Genomic DNA, 17,797 nt, shown 5'->3' with positions numbered 1-17,797 from the left:
GTAGATGTGAGTCACTCTTTTTATACTTAAGCCAATATATTTCTCGGAACCTAGAATGTTATAAATGACTACAAGAGAGGATTTAAAGCCCACACAAACTACCTCTCAAGAAGTTTAATCCAATTGTTCTGTTTTGTGCTAAGTAGGAGATGTAGATTACATAAAGCTTGATTTATCAGACATTCAAAATTGTTCCGGTCTACGTGAAGAAAAAGAAAATTGTAGTATGGATCACTATCAGACGGAACATCTTGACCACGCCAAATGATGAATTAGCCACCCTAATTACAAACGTATATGCTCATTGATGCTGTCCCAACTCTTGTATGTTTTCATTTATATGCAGGTCATAATAAAATTTTTGTTCACAAAGATTTCCACAAAATCGTATTGTAGTATATTGGCATCTTTGACTTTGAGTGACTAGTTATACCATTCCGATTGAAAATGCACTGTACAACTTTCCACGAGCAATAAATTACACCTTCCATGACCTCATAGATCTTTATATAAAGTAGACACAAAAGTTAAAATATTGTATGTGAAATCCGATTTCAACAGATAGTAAATCCGAATCAATAATTTTACGGTACAATAAGTTAAATGCTGTAAACCTTGATCATCAAATCCATCAAATGTATATCCATTATCATTGTTCCTCCTTGGTTGATTATTACGTTTAATTTTAACGTGAGACCGTGTGACACCCCTAAATGGGGGTAGGACGTGTTAACACCCAGCCTAAATTACTCATTGGGTGAACCCTGAGTTCTCTCTTTTATTACTATTTATTAGATTTGCTAAATTTACTAAAAGGTAACAATATAATATGATCAAAAGCTGAAATATGTAAGTGTATTTAATACCTACTAGGCTAATCAAAGCCATAAGCCTGTAAAGAATACTGAAAGAAATTCGAATACATGAAGTACTAAACTATTCCCTTCATTTTTTTAATTAAAACATAGGCTCTTTACGAGGTTGGTTCGTCAAATCGGTTCTCTATCAAGTCAAAGGCAATTTATGCTGCCAAATTGTTAATACATCCCTAATTCCTTTCTTTTCCTTTTAGTCTTAAAATATCATAGAAAGATTTACTAATATCTTTTTGAAAATTTCAAATTACACCAACACTCTTTAAATATTTGTTAACTTATGGAAGGAAAAAAGCATAAATAAATTAATTGTTTATATAAATAGATAAATATAATTATGTATAAAACCCTACCAGACACATTTATAAGAGTGATTTTTCTTATAAAAAAATCTGATAATGAAAAATGCAGTTCAATGTAAATTTTAATAAAAATAATTATATTTGTGATTTCTTGCATATAGTGTATTACTATTAATTTTTATATGTACGCACCTGAAAATATCTCAACTAAATTTGTAAAAATATGTTTTTCATATCGTGCGAAGCGCGGATAGCTTTATTAATCATATTTAAACGAAGGCCGTTTGATTTTATTTTTAATAATTTGAAGATGTCTGTTGAAAACCTCATCGTTTCCACCAACCTACCGAAAATGGTTGCCTGATTTGTTCTTCCGTGTTTCTTATTTTATTCTTTTCGTTAGCTTTCAGCCTTTTTTTCTTTGTTCGTGCCTGGTGATTCTTCTATTGGGTTCTTTTGAGTGATTTTTTTGGTAATTAAAGATTTTATTTACAAAAGTGAAAGTTATATACAGGTATATAACTTGAGTTGGACAAAATCCCAACCTCAGGTCGTGCTACTGGCTACTATTTGAGTGATTGAGTAGAATTTTCAGTGGAAATCCAAAACTTGTTCAAATTTATTGCTTGGATTATTCTTTGAGGAAAAACTACAAAGCAAAATGGGAAAATCTAAATGTTATGTAGTTCGATGTAAATTTTTCGGTACACCTATTTATTGAAGAAAGATTATTTATTTATAAGTTTGAACATCTTTAGTCAGAATTCTGGCTATGCTACTGGTTGAGATTTATATAAATCTTCAAAGCATGAAAGGCAGAAGACGAAGAACACAAATATGGGCAAAGATGAAAAGACCTTGAATGATCTTTCAGATTTCTCATAGATTATTAGGATAGATTACGTAAATACCTCTCATAGATTATATAATTATGTTTATTTCCCTTAACTTAAGATTAAAGATCATTTGATCGACTCTTTGAACCAGCTAGTCAACTTTAAACCAATTATGGTTTGGAGAATATGATATTACCACGGAAAGGTGCGGTGAAATTAATGGGATCCCTCATTCTAAGGGACCCGACCCAACTATAAAAAAAAAACCCATATGCGATCAATTTGTTTCCGAGTTCTACATCTGAAACCACTAGATGCAGGAGCGGGTAACCCATATGCGTTAATTTTTATTTTGTTTGGTTGGGTTTAAATGGAGCAGGTTTAAAAATGAAATTGAATTATATTGGAGATTTCCGTTAAGACAGGGGTATATTTGAAAATTTCAATGACGGAAGGGGTGTTTTTGACCCAAATTTGTAATGGAGGATATTTTTAACCCTTTTCCCAAAGTAGAGAGGCATTTTTGACCCTTTTTCCTCATTCTAAATCAAAGATTTTAGATTTGAGCCGTTAAAATGAAGAAACTCCTAACGGTTAAAGTTTTACGTGACGCAAATGCGAATTAGTTGGACTAGTAAGTTCGGACACCAAATAATTATCCCAATAACGAAAAAAAAAATGAAATTGCAAGAATTACATAAATATTTTGTGTTTTGTTCTCATTTCATAATTTTTAATTTGAGTTATATTGGAGGAACAGTGCAATTACCTTCACCTCCAAAAATGAAATTATAAACCCAGTAATCATCTAAGGCATTATTCTCACTTCCTTCATAGTAACACCTAGACTGATGAGTTGTGACTATAGAAGGGTCAGGTGGAAATTCTTGAACATCTCCTTCATACACAACTTGACGCATATGACAAGTAGAGCGTTGAAGGCCAGCCAAGAATTGACCATTTCCCATTTGAGGGCTTACCATTTCACCTGCTGGTGTGAACACTTCCCCTCCATATCCCGCAATATTTGCAGCATTTTTCAGTTCCTTGAAAATGTTGAAAGGCCAAAATCCAACATCCGTTTCAAACCATAGTTGAAGCCAGTAATCTGTATGTGTTATCCGTTTCAAACCACCACCAAAACCCTAATCTGAGACACCACCACCACCAAAAACCCTAATCTCTCCACCACCACCACCAAAACCCTAATCTCTCCACCTCCACGTCATCTTCTCCGTCGCCATCTCAAAATCAGTGTCATCGCCGCCACCACAAAAAATACACACGGCTAGATCTGTGTCATCGCCGTCTGCATCTTCTTCTTCCTCGCTAAGTCTTCATTGTCGCCGTCTGCATCGTGTGCCATCTTAAGCCACTCAATCGATGGGTGTTTGAGTAACGATCTGGCCATCTTCTTCCTTGAAAGTAACGATGCAGACGGCGGATAGAGTGAAAAGAGAGAGAGCGGGGCGGCGCGGTCGTGGTGGTGGTGGTTGAGAGAAGGGGAGAGAGTTTTTTTTTGGGGTTTTGAGAAATAAAAAATCTGAAATGGGTAGTAATTGGGAAAAAAGAAAAATATATGTATTTGGATATGTATTTTTGATATAGCTATCAATTGTAATTTAGAAAAGTTAATTAGCTACTAAATATAATTAAATAGTTAATATTAATAATTAGGTCTTAAAAGAAGCTACAATAAGTAAAAATTGCTAATGGGACGGTGGGAGTAATATTCACTCTGAGAACTAAAAGTTCATTTTGAAAGAGCTATTACTATTAGCAAAGAATATCTACTAGCACAAGTATTAGAGAAAGAAAACGAAATGTGGAACGACAAAGAGCATACAAATTTATTACTGCTAGATTTTTCTGAAGCATAGATAAGAAAATATTATGCTTTTTAGCAAGAATACGACTAAAGAGTTCTATCCTCCTAGGATGACGAATTGCTTATTCACATTTTAATTAATTATTGATACAAGTGAACTATGCTACTTATTCAATTCGAGATGAAAAGTTAATTATATGGGATGAAGTATCGTGACAAAAAAATCGATCGAAGTTTTCAATTTACCCTTAGAAGATCTTTCTTTACAGAGACATATATGTAAGCTAGGATTCCAACATATACTGGTTTGATCATAAAGAGTTGTCTTCTAACAAGAAGCACACGCCGCACAAAGTTTGCAGGCAAAAAAGTACCAATATCTCTCTTCAACAAACGCTCATAATTGTCTCAAAAATTTCCACAATATCCCTACTTAAAATTGAAGGAAACAAAAAACAAAAAAAAGAAGCTATTTTACCATAAAGAGCCAACAAACAACAAAACCAAAGTTTTCATCCTTGTCAACATAACAAACTCAATAAAAGAAACCGAGAACTTTTCAACCAACATTCTTTCTCTGAGCCTCCTCATGGTCCATAATACCAGCAGAGGTAGTCAATACAATGTACCCAAACTGCAAGTTCAAAATAAATATGTAAAGATCAAAATAAACTAACAATTAACTTATACTCACATTTATAACAGCAGAAAAACTCTACAAATTCATTTGGTTAGTATCAAAACTACATATGAAACTTGAATCAAAAATATGAGTGTTCAGATACAAATTCAAAGAAACACACTTCACGTGGACTAATCACAAAAATAATACTCCCTCTGTTTCAATTTGTTTGAACCTATTTCCTTTTTAGTCCGTGCCAAAATGAATGACCTCTTTCCTAATTTGAAAACAAATTCACTTTATGAATGATTTACAGCCACACAAATTTTCAAGGCTTATTTTGAACCACAAGTTTCAAAAGTCTTCCCTCTTTCTTAAATGTCGTGCCCAGTCAAATGGGTTCATATAAATTGAAACGGAGGGAGTAACAGATATTCCACTAGCCAAGCCCATAGGATACAAGACTGCTCCTTTCGATAGGCAGGGATCCTTCTTTACAGGAGAGAGCCTCAACTGCTAGCATCCACAAAAAGAGCTTACTATGTGACATTTACAAAAGTCTCTTTCTCGTATCTATTTTTCATCCCACTGTTGGAATACAACAAAAATAGATCATTCTGCTACACGTTTTGAACAAAATAAAAATATTTCATTTTGAAATTCCATTGGATTCGACTGGAGTATTGTACTATACGAATCCACTACTTATGCTACTTAATAGTACTTTGTTCCTCTAATGTAATGTTACTTAACACTACTTATGCTACTTAATAATACTTGATCCTTCTTGACAGCAGAAAACCTTAGAAAGCGGAAGGTTGTCTGCGTCAGTTGGTGTTACACATGTAAGGAAACGGGTGAGGACGTGGATCATCTTCTATTACATTGCGGGCTAACCATGAGGCTATGGTGGGCTATGTTTAGGTGGTTTGGTACTCCTTGGGTAAATGCCTAAAACCGTGAAAGAATTGATGTTTAGTTGGAACGTGATTCCACTTGCTTTAATGTGGGTAGTTTGGAAGGAGATAAATATGAGAGCTTTTGAAGGTGTGGAGTCGAGTTTCTACCGATTAAGGAGTAGTCTACGTTTTCTTATTTTCTTTTGGTGTGAAAAGAAAGTTCTTGTATAGATGATTGGGTGGAGTTTGTAGAGAATCACATCCTTTTGTAGATGCTTTCCCTTTCGGTATACCCCTTGTATACGGCCAATTTGGCCATGTCTATGAATGAAAATATATTTACTTGATAAAAAAAAAATAATAAAAAAAAAAACTGATCCTACTTTTTTTGTTCTATTGAATGCTACTGAACGCTACTTTTTTTTTTCTTTCTGAAAGCTACTTAATAATACTCCCTCAGTTTCAATTAATGTCACTTTCTATATTTAGTAACTCTTTACCTCCAATATCCTACATATCCTACATGGCATATTTTGGACCATAAGATTCAAAGGGCATTTTGGTACACTAAATCTTTAGTTTAAGACCACAATATTCAGAAGTCTTCTTTTTTTTCCTAAAAAACGATGTATACTAAGACAGACAAATTGAGATGGAGGGAGTACTTAATTCTTCTTTTCATATTCTACTTAAATGTGTCTTATAAGCATTACAGATGCTTGCCCCGATTACTCAAGAATTATTACCGCTTAAGAAGAACCATAATTAAGCAACGTAAGTCATGATTCATCAAAGAAGTAAGGAATCAAACATTTCACGAGCTAATACGACCATGACTAAACATTCACCCCGACAATCATTTCGGGAGCTAGAAGCGAGGCCCAAGTTTGGAGATGACCAGAAATGGAGTTCCATATATTGATCAAGGGAACAGAGTGAATATATTAATTACGATACCTGTCGGGAAGGGAGCAATCTAGCAGTCCATCCTTCAATCTCCTTAACTCCTACATCGAAACGAGGACTAATAACACCACACTTGTTTAGCCTTCCATTCAGTTCAACAACAATCTTTCCAGACCTATGATCATCGACATACTCAAATTCTCCAATGTAACCTACACATGGATACCATGAGTAAGATCATGACAGAGTGATACTATCAGCGCATAAAGTTAAGAAACTAACATACCATGCTTTTGCATGACAATAAGGAACTTGATAATGACTTTTGAGGAAGGTCTAATCATGACCTGACGCTTTCCCCTCTTTTCAGCATTGTACATGCTCTTGAGAGCATCATTCAGCAGACTAACTCTGACCATCTTTTCTTATCAAACTGTATCAAATAAATGCAATAATCAGATGCACCTCCTAAAAAGTGACAACAGGACTAGCTCCAAAAACCCAACAAAAAGAATCAAATCTGTAGCAGTATATAGCTGATATCCTCACAAAAAAGAGGAAAAAACAAAGATAGTCCCTTCAGTATGGAAGTAGGGGTATGTCTGTCTCTTGTCTATACTAATGAATGTGAAACATCCATTATGTTTGTAGAAGTTGACATCTTTGGTCTAAGTTTCACAATGTTTGTAAAATGAACAGTAGAATTTCTAAAGCTAATGACAGCTCGCCATTCTTTCACTTTGCTGATAGTTAATCTCTTTTTCCATTCCTTCTCTTCCATGAAACTTAATCTGTTCAAATTTATTGACTCTTTTCTGTCTAAATTTGAAGTGCTGCTTTTCATAATTTGATCCATGAGCAATTCAATTACTTATTTGAAAAGCAAATTTTGTGTTTTACCCTGTTACAATAATCGGATATGGGCTATGCTTATCATCTGAATCAAGAGGAGGAAAGTCCCAGCAATCATTATACTGTGTCAAATTGCTTCAAAGACTATCGAAAAGTGTTTTGAGTATATTATTGTGATGAAATGACAATAAGTATATTAATGTTGGGGGTCTAAAGCAAAGTGGAAGTCGACATTGATGGTCAGCGGTCAGCCTCAAAACGCCGGTGCGGAAAAGCGTCTAGCAACAACAGGCTGGTGACTTGGTCATTCATAATCTTATAGGATGGTCGGTCTTGTGGGTATTGAGAGCCAAGTTTCCCCCCATAACCCACCCATCATGTTACCTTCTTTATCTAATTAGCCACAAACTCTTTATGGTGTGTATTGCAATTAGCTTATGCAAATGGTAGAAATTGGGCGTTAGATGTACTAGGAGAAAAGAAGAGGAAGAAGATATTTTTTCAGCAGTTTTAGTGCAGATGATGGTCGTGTGTAAAAAAGAGAGGAGGGAATGGGGTAATTTTTGCAAGGGAGGGAAGAAAAGATAAAATTATTTGAAAAATGAGAGAACAACCATTTACCGCTAGTTTTGGTACTTCTACCGATAGGCTGACAAACCTTGTTAAACGCTCGACTAAAGTTATCCACTTTTACAAACATAAGGGACATTTTATATTCAATTGTATAGAACAGGGATAAAAAAATGTTCCTATATCCACCTAAGTTTATTCCTCTTAAAAAAAAAAACTAGTTATCGGCATAAAATCAAAAGCATTAGTAACTACTCCTTCTGTCCCATTTTTATATGACATAGTTTGGATTTTGAGAGTCAAAAAGAAATTCTTTGATCGCGACTTATTCATACGCCATTTAAATATTTTAAATTGTTAAACATTGCGACTTATATAGTACTTTTTATGTAGTTTCTAAATATGTAAATAATTTTTCAAAAAAGGACTTAAAAGATTGTATACTAAATCCTTAGTCAAAATAAAGAAGTTTGACTCTCGAACATCATAATCTATTTGCTTCAAGCTCTATAACTCTTTCTATTGTGACTTTTTCACTCCCGAAATTCCTACTTTCATACTTCCAACCCCCTGATAAAACAAATCATGACTTGCATACATTTTACCGTTAATATAACTATAAAACATTAATGAATAAGAACACACGCTAATTTCAACTATAAGATGATATGAAAACCTAATTTCTCCAGCATGATCAATAAGAAGAGATTAAAAACCATTACATCTCAGCAAGGGTTTTTCATTTCACAGTTTTTCAGATATTATTAATACAAAAAAGCAATATGTGCTTAAGGAGTTGAAGCACTTACAGTTTGATTAAGCTAGAGCAAAGAGGCGCAAATCTAAAAGCACTGTTTTTACTTGTACATATTACCTAGGGTTTTAGTTTTTGTAGTTCTTGACCCGATACGCTTGGGCCTAAATTAATCGTTTCAAATGGCCCAAATGTTTAACTTAATGGCCATTTGCACTTGAGTCCCTATTTTGTGTTGGTCTGTAATTTTGTTGTGAGTATAAGTTACGCATTATAATATCTACAAGCTATACTTGCGCCCTTAAGATCCTGTTTGGATTGACTTATTCAGGTGCTCTTAAGCCAAAATGGCTTTTAAGCACTTTTGTAGTATTTGAATAAAATAAAAAAATGTTTTAAGCACACTTTTTTAAGCCAAAATAGTAAAATAAGCCAAAATCTCTAATTTATGACTTTTGGCTTATAAGTCAAAAGTCATAAGATCATCCAAACAGACTCTAAATAACTTATGCCGGCTTGTCATAAGTTTGATTTTAAAGGATGGAAATTAAAGATCAACCCAATCGAAGGACAAAAACTAAACACCAGTCCATTTAAAGGGAAAACGGTGCAATTACTTGTTAACTTAACCCTTTCAAATGGGACGAAATGAGTAAATAGACACTTTTGACACGTATTAGCTCAGATTCAGTTATTCAACTTACGGATGTGTTTTTTAAATTTATGTTTCCCTAGTAAGTCTAGTTCCACAGTCCAGTGGGTAGCCAATAAGATTTACTATTTTGTTTTACATGGGACGGAGGAAGTACTTCATTTATTTAGTAATATGGGACGGAGGAAGTACTTCATTTAGTAATGTGGTCAAGTAATATGGCTAAATCATGATTTAGAATCTCAAATCATGCCTTTTTGGATGATTTGGGATTTGAAATCATAATATGAAGTTGAAGTTGAAATTTTGAGCAAATTGCAAGTTGAAGTTGAAATTTTGAGCAAATTGCATAAACAAACGCTGATTTGAACTCACGATAAACGTCTACTTACTATCTTACCCTTATATCTCTCTAAAAATGTTCTCTAATCAATATTGATTATTTTCGAGAATATTTAGTATTAAGGGTATGATGGAAAGATTTAACTAATTTTATCTTAATTTTGTAAATGAACAATAATTTGAGACATATATTTTTAATAATGTGAACAAATAATATGAGACGTATGGAATAATCAACTAAAAGGCAAATCCTACATAAAACACATCATCGTCAACTATATATATATATAGATATTATGCATGTAAAACAAAGATCATCAATTCCTGCAAGGATGATTACAGCAAGTTGGAAGCTTAGTCCAAAGGAGTATTAATGAGTGTAGTCATATTTTTGTAAAACGTTGGGTAGCCAACGTTTTACTTACAATTTTTTTTTTGTTTAATTCGCCTGACAGGTTGAAAAAAAATTGGGGTATAACGTTGCCTCATCCACGATAAACCCCTTTTGGTATATCGTGGCAAGGGCAACCCCCTTTGGGTTTTTGTGGGAAAATTAATGCCATTTAGGCTCCGGACTCCCATTTCTCATTTGGTGAGAGATCTTTTCTTAGTAATTTATTTCAGTTATTTTTTGTAGTTTCAGGATGCGCATGAAGACAATTTGAACCCTCGACACGAGACTCAGTTTGTACACCATCCACCATGGGGCCGCAGTACTCTCAGTTAATCCATAAGCGTTCAATTTGAAATATAAACTAAAACCCTAGGTAGTGTACCAGTAAAATTAGTGCTTTAGATTTCCGCCTCTTTGTTTCTCACTCTTTGTGTAGCCGAGTCAAAGTGTAAGCGCCTCGTTGTTCTTGACTCTGCATTTCTCTCATTAGCTCATATTGCTCTTTGTATTAATATCTGCATTCGTCAAACAAAAAATGTGAAATTACCTGACAAACATGGAGGTTTTTTTTTTTTTTTTAATGTAAAATCTATGCAAGTGATGATTAGTTTGAATAGGGACTTGAAATATGAAAGTAGGAATTTGGGGAGTAAAAAATGCTATAGAATTAGTTATGTGTATGGGTTGATGTGGATTTCGTTTCTTATTCGTTGAGGTCTAGGATAAAGGAATCATTGTTCTTGTGATCAGATGGTATTAACGGTGTTTGTGTAGCTGTATATTCGTAATTATATTGTGTTGTCGTGATTTCTGCAGTTTGCTGGTCTGCTTCTACTCTATAGTTACTAATACCTGTGATTTTATCCTGATAACTAGTTGTTTTGCGGAAATCAGTTATATGTTCTTACAGATATGATTTTTTTTTTTTTTGGTTGGGTTTTTGGAGCTATTCGTGTTGTGTGTTTTTAGAAGGTGTACCTAATTATTGCATATATTGGATACATTTTGATAATAAAAGATGTTTAGAATTAGCTGATGGGATGCTTTAAATTAGAGTTGCGAGGCTCATTTCCGTTTACTTCCTCTTTGTGTCTGAAGCACGTATTTTAATTAATCTCGTCATGTTATGATGGAAAGGAAAAAAAACTGAAATAATATTATATTCTTACAAACTGGAAATAACCAAAAGAAAATTGTGAAGAACGTAAACACCTATCTTGTTGTGTCTCATATGTTTGTGTACAGAGATTGTAATTTTGTTTGTTCTTGATGGATATTTGGGATTCCATTGTTTCAATACTGTTAATCATGTTTTCTTGGACCCCCTTTCCACGCTTGCATGTTGTTTTAGTTGGTGGATTTAGAATAAGTGCATGAAGTTAGTTTTGTATTATTATTGTAATATAAATTATATATTTGTGAGTTGTGACTCTATTATGGTAATGACTTTTTAATCATATGATCTATTACAACTAGAGTATATCAGAAATTGTTATTAATGATATAGTTTAATTTGGGAAGCCTAGTTATATAAAGTTCTTGACTGTTTGTGTTTACTTTTTAAGGCAAGATTAGCTTTTATACATGTATAACTGTCAATTAACCTTTTTTTTTTTGTTTTTCATACATATTTAATTTAATAAACCAAATGACATTTTGGTCCATGTGAAAGGATTGGATCCTGGCCAAAGTCGAACTGCCTTCTGGTTGTTGAGAACAACAAAACCTAAACCATATGTCTTTTACAAATAAATCCAATGATGAAGCTAAATTAGGCCCTCAATCCAACAATCCACATTTGTGCTCCTCACTTTTACACAATGGCTAACTAGATCTTGTGTTATCTTCCTCTCGAGGAATCAAATTTTAAGGTGCATGTTTTCTCACCTCCTTCAGATGCCTTTAGCTAAGAAACAAAATTTTAGCCTTTTTAAAATTATTTTTACTCAATTGGCTTATAACCTATGTTTACTCCCATTGCTTTACTACTTCCATCTGGTTTGCTGTATCAAAAATGTGAAATTTCCGGAAAACCCTAGATTACTTTTGCCGAGATATAACGGGTTTTTGATTTTTTTTTCTATAGCGACCCATGTTGGAGAGATTTGATACTATCTTCTTAGAGGAAACCCTAGGGGGGGATTGGCGATTTGGGGGATAATTGTAGAATCTAGGGTTTTCTGAAGGAAAAGAGAATTGGGAAGAGATGTGGTGGTGGTGAGGTGGCGGTGGTGGTGGACGGAGATTGTGGATATGTGGCTGCAGTGGTGGTGGTGGCTGTTGCGGCGGCGGCGGCGGCGGAGGGTGGTGGTGGTGGTAGTAATTAGGGTTATAGGAAACGTTGAGAGGGCGTGGATGAACGTACCGGTGGTGGTGGTGGTGGTGGTGGTGGTAGGGAGGAAGATCCATGTAGAGTGTCGGGTCGGGTCGGGTCGGGTCGGGTCTTACCGGAGAAGAACGGACAGGTGGCGGTGGATTTGATTGCTTGCTTGAGGAGTTGGGGTTTGTTTGGAAAAATGAAGACGTACGGTATGAGAAAGCTTAATTTGAATTACAACCACAAAAATGTTATAATCAGTTTGACTTTAGAGTAGACTTGTGTTGCCCCAGTGGGTAAGGTACTTCTTTTTTGACTTTTCCTGGCCAAGTGGGATTTTGTTTTTTCTGGCCCAAGTTGGGATTATTATGGGCCAATGTCTTTTTAAGAAAATACTAACACAGGGTCAGTCGCACAAATGGCCAGTTTTGGGGTGGTCTTTAATTTTTGTCCACTAATCTCGTCTTTAGTTTCTATCTTAGATTATGTTTGAAACCTGGCAGAGTATAAAAAAAAAAAAAAAAAATCACAAGTCAAGATTTCATAGCAAATTATGTCTATTCAGACAAAAGTTATGCCTTTAGGCAGAGTTCTGTAGTAAGCCATTAAGACATAACTTTTGTCCGAATAGGCATAGTTTGCTATGAAATCTTACTTTGCGAAACTATTTTTTTCCTATGCTGGGGTTCAAACCCGAATCTCTAGTTTCATAGAACAGATTAAGGATACTTTGGCCCACAAATTTTCATTAAATATGAAATAGGGACAAATATTAAAGACCACCGATTTGACAGACAAAAATTAAAGACCAGTCCCTATGAAGGCCAATCTGCACAATTTTATTAATACCTACTATATTAGTTAAAAAATAAATAAAAAATTATAAAGTACTTCCTCCGACTCAATTTAAGTGTTTTAGTTTGACTGAACACAAAGTTTAAAGAATAAAAGGAGTCTTTTGAATCTTGTGGTCCTAAAATAAATATATTTATAATGTACGGATGTCCTTTGAATCTTATGATTTTAAACTTATCAGGTAAAATATTTGAATCGTCAACCTACTAAATATAGAAAGAAACACTCTTTTGGACAGACCAAAAGATAAAGTAAGACATTCAATTTGAGACGGAGGGAGTTATTGGCAAGCATTTAACTGCATTGGTACCTATTGCAAAATATAGGTAACAGGTAACTTGTATAACTTTGTCCCTCCTACTTCGTATTTTTCTCAATCCTACTCCAAGTCTATCCTCCAACAATTCCTGAATAACCTATAAAATTCACATAAATATTTTAGGTAGTCCTCTATCGATGTAAAAAATGGCATATCGACGAAAAGTTTTATTTCAGACACCTTTTCAATACGGAATTAAATAAGAAAATATCAAATCACAATTTAATATGTATGATATGGCACCAAACTACCCATACCCCTTGATAACTTCTTGAGCCCGTTTGGATTGACTTATAAGTTGTTTTTAGCTTTTTTGAGTGTTTGGCTGGTTAGCTTAAAGGCATTTTGTGCTTAAAATAAGCTCAAAAAAATAATTGGACTCATTTGACTTAACTTATCTAAAACAGCTTATAAACTGCTTAAAATAAGCTCATCCAAACGGGCTCTTGACCCTGATTGTTTCTTTCACCCTGATTGTTTCTTTCCCTATATTTATACAAAGTGATGCCTCAAACTGAAACACTATAAAACTACCCTTTCTAGTTATCAAATGATAAGATTTCATATCTATTGAAGACTGACTCGATCTTCTGCTTGACATTCTTAAAATGAAACTACATGCCTTCTTTTGTTTCTTTCTTTTATTACAAATGCCTGTGCTTATCTTTGTCTTCTTTAACTTTATTTGTATGAAACAAAAAAACAAAGGTAGAGTTTTTTAATGTGGAAGAAGAGCAAATTAAGTAGTATTTTGACAACAAAATTTGAGAACGATAAATAGGTAAAGAGGAAGTTATGGTAAATAGAGCTTGAAGAGAAGAGATAACGAATGAGGTTTAAAGGAGGGGAAGGACAACTAGAAAAGAGACCAAGAAAGACTACAAAAACATAAACAACGATGTTGAATGTACAAATTCCAACCTAAAGAGTGTTGGGGAGAAAAGATTTTAAAAGATTTGAAAGGACAATTGGAGAAAACGGTAAGAGGGAAGAGAGAACTAAAAATCCTGAAACTAATTAAAAAAAGACAATATTTTTGGTTATGAGTTACCAAATTTTAAGATGAAAATTGATTGTGGTTACTGAGTGCTAATAACTATAAGTTTAGTTGTTTTGTGTCATTCACAGGGTTAGATTGTCATGCAGTGTCAATATTTCTTTAAATTTTTGTTTACATAGAATACCTTGTAAGAGCAAAATAAAACTTAAGACGCAATATCCGGGTCATGCTCAGCATCGGCCTTACTTATTCTACTTCGTTGTTGTACAATAGTGTTTTCCTAATTTATAAAAATTGAAATATAATGATTTGAATATATTTCAAATATAAATTGTGAGTTTAAATCAAATGGTTCTTGAAAATAATGGCAAGTCACTATTATTGCAAAATGGGTTTGTTAGAATTTGTTGTTCTTTTGATTAATTGATGATTGGGATTCGACTTAGAAAAAGTAATTTTAAGTTTTCTTTTCTTTTCTTTCCCCTCAGTCAGTAGCTAATCTGCTGTGCCTCTCTTGATCGTTGCTACCAATTTTCTTACCTGATCCCTTTCAACAAAAATGTCAGAATGAAAACCACGTTTAATAGCCTTACCGTGCAAGTTCACCCCCCTTTCTAGTGAATCTGAGCTTGCACGAGCACATAAAAACACTAGAGAAAGTAAATTTACTTCGTCGCTCTCCAGACAAATGCATGTCACTGAAAACTCCATCTTTCCAAATAGCTTCTTCGAGTTGGTTATTCATAGTATAACCACCGACAATTGAATTCCAACAAACAACATTCTTCTCCAAGATCGAGTCAAATGCTACACGTCCATCCTTAGTGCTTCCACATTTGCAGTACAGGTCAACAACTGAGTTCCAATGAAAGCATATCTTTCCATCCCAATTTTAAGTATATGTCCATGAACGATCCTTCCCATTACCGAAGCTTCCAGGCTGGCCAATGCACTAACTACACTAGCAAAACATGACTTAATTGGTTTAAATCCCTGTTGGACCATGCCAACGAAGAGATTCACTGCCTCTTCTGCATCACCGCTCTGACTATACCCATGGGTGGAGCCACCTTAGGCGAAGGGTGGTCAGGTGCACACCCTTCGCCGGGAATTACGTGGTGTACATAGGGTAAATCTTAGGTATTATGAGTATATATTTAATTTTACACACTCTTAATACAAGTGAGAAAAAAATTGTACTACCTTCGCCAAAATCCTAGCTCCGCCACTGAGTCTATACCTCGAGATCATGGTACTCCAAGAAACTTCATTTCTTTCCAGATTTAAGGTACATAGTAAGCAACTTAACAGCAATGTGTTTCTGAGATGGACTATTAATCTCTTTTCTGTGAAGTCTTTCAAAATGGATACGATCTTGTGTACATTATCTTTCAAGTTTTCTCTTGAGTTAGATAAGAGAGACCTCATAATACTTCTCATACTGAAAGCTAGGCCTATATTTTTGTTGCTTGTCTACTTGGGTTCAAAATTTCTTATTACCATACATTTTCAAGATTTTCATTAACACAATTCTGTAAAAAGCTCAAAAGTGTAACAGTGATCTCCAAAATCTTTTGCGACCAAAATAATTTTTTTAAGAAAACACTAGAGATATTGGCGAAAGAAATAGGAGGGCTAAGTGGTAAATTTAATGAAATTTGAACCAAGAATGTGATGAACTTTAAGGATTAACAAAGAAATGCTGGGAATTTATTACTGAACCAATCATGACACACATCAAGAGGGCATGCTTGTAAAGAAACCGATAAGTCATATCTATGAATTTGCCAGAATAATTTTGTTGTGAAAATTAAGAGTTACTAATGGACAGATGTTGATTGTAATAGAGCTTAGTTTAATTATACTTGAAACGAAAATTTAATTTTAATTCACAAGTAAACAGGGAAAATAAGGTAAAAGGGACATCTCAGAATGAAATGAAGGATAAGGGATTTTTTTTATTTTATTTTACATGGTTGATTAAGTTTAAAGTGGGGCTAGATTAGAATTATTAAAAGTTTAGGGTCAATAATTAAAAGTAAAAAAATTCAAAAAAAAAACCATACCACCTCTTCCTCTCTTATACGATCTCTTTCTTTTGTTCTCCTCCTCCTCTTCTTCTCCTCCTCCTTCTCTTATTTTTCTTCTTTTTCTCCAACTTCTTTTTTAGATCTGAAAATATATATTATTTTTGAATAAGAGTTTTTGGGGATCGTTAAAAGTTCACCTTAGAATATTGTGTTATAAGGAGATTTGATTTTTCAAATTTGATTGTGTTGATTTGAAGTGGGTATTGTTTGAACTTGTTAAAATGATATTTAGAGGTTGAATATAAAATTTAAGATCATTCGGATGTGATTTGGATTGATCTAGATCAAAATCGTCCTTGAAAATTATTGTTATATTAAGAATATGAGATTATTTACAGGTGCAATCTGTGCAATTCAGACTCTGTATATAAACAACTCATGGTTGTTTAAACAATTTGTGGTTGTTTATATATGCAACTTTTGCTGGTTCAGATTTGTGTATAAGCAACCTTAAGTTGTTTAAAAAAAATATGATTGTTTACGTCTACAACATGTGCAAATTCGTATTGCACTAAACAATCACGAGTTGTTTAAAAAAATTGTGTCTGTTTGCATCGGCTCTTTGCAAGTTCAAGCTTTATGTTTAAACAACCACGAGTTATTTAATTAATTTGTGGTTGTTTACGCATGTAACCATTGCAAGTTTAGATTTTAATCCTAGGGTACATTTACAAAGAGAGCAGACAAAATTCATGTCCATATGCATCTATTAAATTTGGAATTTTTTTTTATTTAATTGTTGTATTTTTCGACAAAACATGTAGTTGTTTAGACATGAAAGTTGTGGTTTATAGACTTAAAATTCTGCTTGCACAACTACAAATTATTTAAAAAATATGTGGTTGTTTAAACGATCCCTAGTTGTTTACGATAAACAACAAGAAGTTACCCAGGTTGTTTACATGAGAATCACACTCTTTGTAAATTATTAGTAGTAAACAATCATTGATTATTTAAATAAGTACTGATTATTTACTATAAACAACAAGAAGTTGTTCGGGCAGTCACATGTTGTTTACGTAAGAGCCCACTTTTTTTGTAAATTATAGTAAACAATCAATGGTTGTTTAAACAGACACTGATTGTTTACAATAAACAACAAAAAGTTGTTTCGACAACTCCTAGTTGCTTACAACAGACCCCAATTCTTGTGAAAACTTAGCAAACAATCGATTGTTGCTTAAGCAAATAGTAGTTGTTTATGTTAAACAACACGAAGTTGTTTATGAAACTGTTGGTTGTTTACATTAGAACTTTTTGTTGTTATAATTTTGAAGGGCTGGGCTGGTAAAAAATTAAAAGATCAAAAACTTTTAACAAAACCCAAAAAGTTGCTTACAATAAACAACAAAAAGTTGTTTCGACAATTCCTAGTTGCTTACAA

At 33.7% G+C, this 17,797-nt stretch overlaps 1 protein-coding gene across 1 annotated transcript; it reads right to left on the bottom strand.

Moving 5' to 3' along the window:
• Positions 1–4,218: 4,218 nt before the first annotated feature.
• Positions 4,219–6,687, bottom strand: LOC132622152 (small ribosomal subunit protein uS8z/uS8w-like). Its single transcript, XM_060336698.1, has 3 exons — positions 6,555–6,687; positions 6,320–6,480; positions 4,219–4,475 (listed from the first exon to the last, which is right to left on the bottom strand). Exons 1-3 carry the CDS (start codon positions 6,685–6,687, stop codon positions 4,401–4,403), a joined length of 369 nt encoding a protein of 122 aa, XP_060192681.1. The 3' UTR covers positions 4,219–4,400.
• Positions 6,688–17,797: the final 11,110 nt, after the last annotated feature.

The sequence above is a fragment of the Lycium barbarum genome, chromosome 2 (genome assembly GCF_019175385.1).
Source record: "Lycium barbarum isolate Lr01 chromosome 2, ASM1917538v2, whole genome shotgun sequence".
In the NCBI taxonomy this organism is placed as follows: Eukaryota; Viridiplantae; Streptophyta; class Magnoliopsida; order Solanales; family Solanaceae; genus Lycium; species Lycium barbarum.
The sequence above is the reverse complement of the archived record's forward strand: the minus strand, read 5'-3'. Positions and strand labels throughout refer to the sequence as shown.

Excerpts from the sequence above, each read along its gene's own strand:
- LOC132622152 (XM_060336698.1), bottom strand. The coding sequence starts at position 6,687 with ATGGTCAGAGTTAGTCTGCTGAATGATGCTCTCAAGAGCATGTACAAT. Across the intron at positions 6,481-6,554 it reads TATTGTCATGCAAAAGCATG|GTTACATTGGAGAATTTGAG; the intron begins GTATGTTAGTTT and ends ATCCATGTGTAG. Across the intron at positions 4,476-6,319 it reads GATTGCTCCCTTCCCGACAG|TTTGGGTACATTGTATTGAC; the intron begins GTATCGTAATTA and ends TTGAACTTGCAG.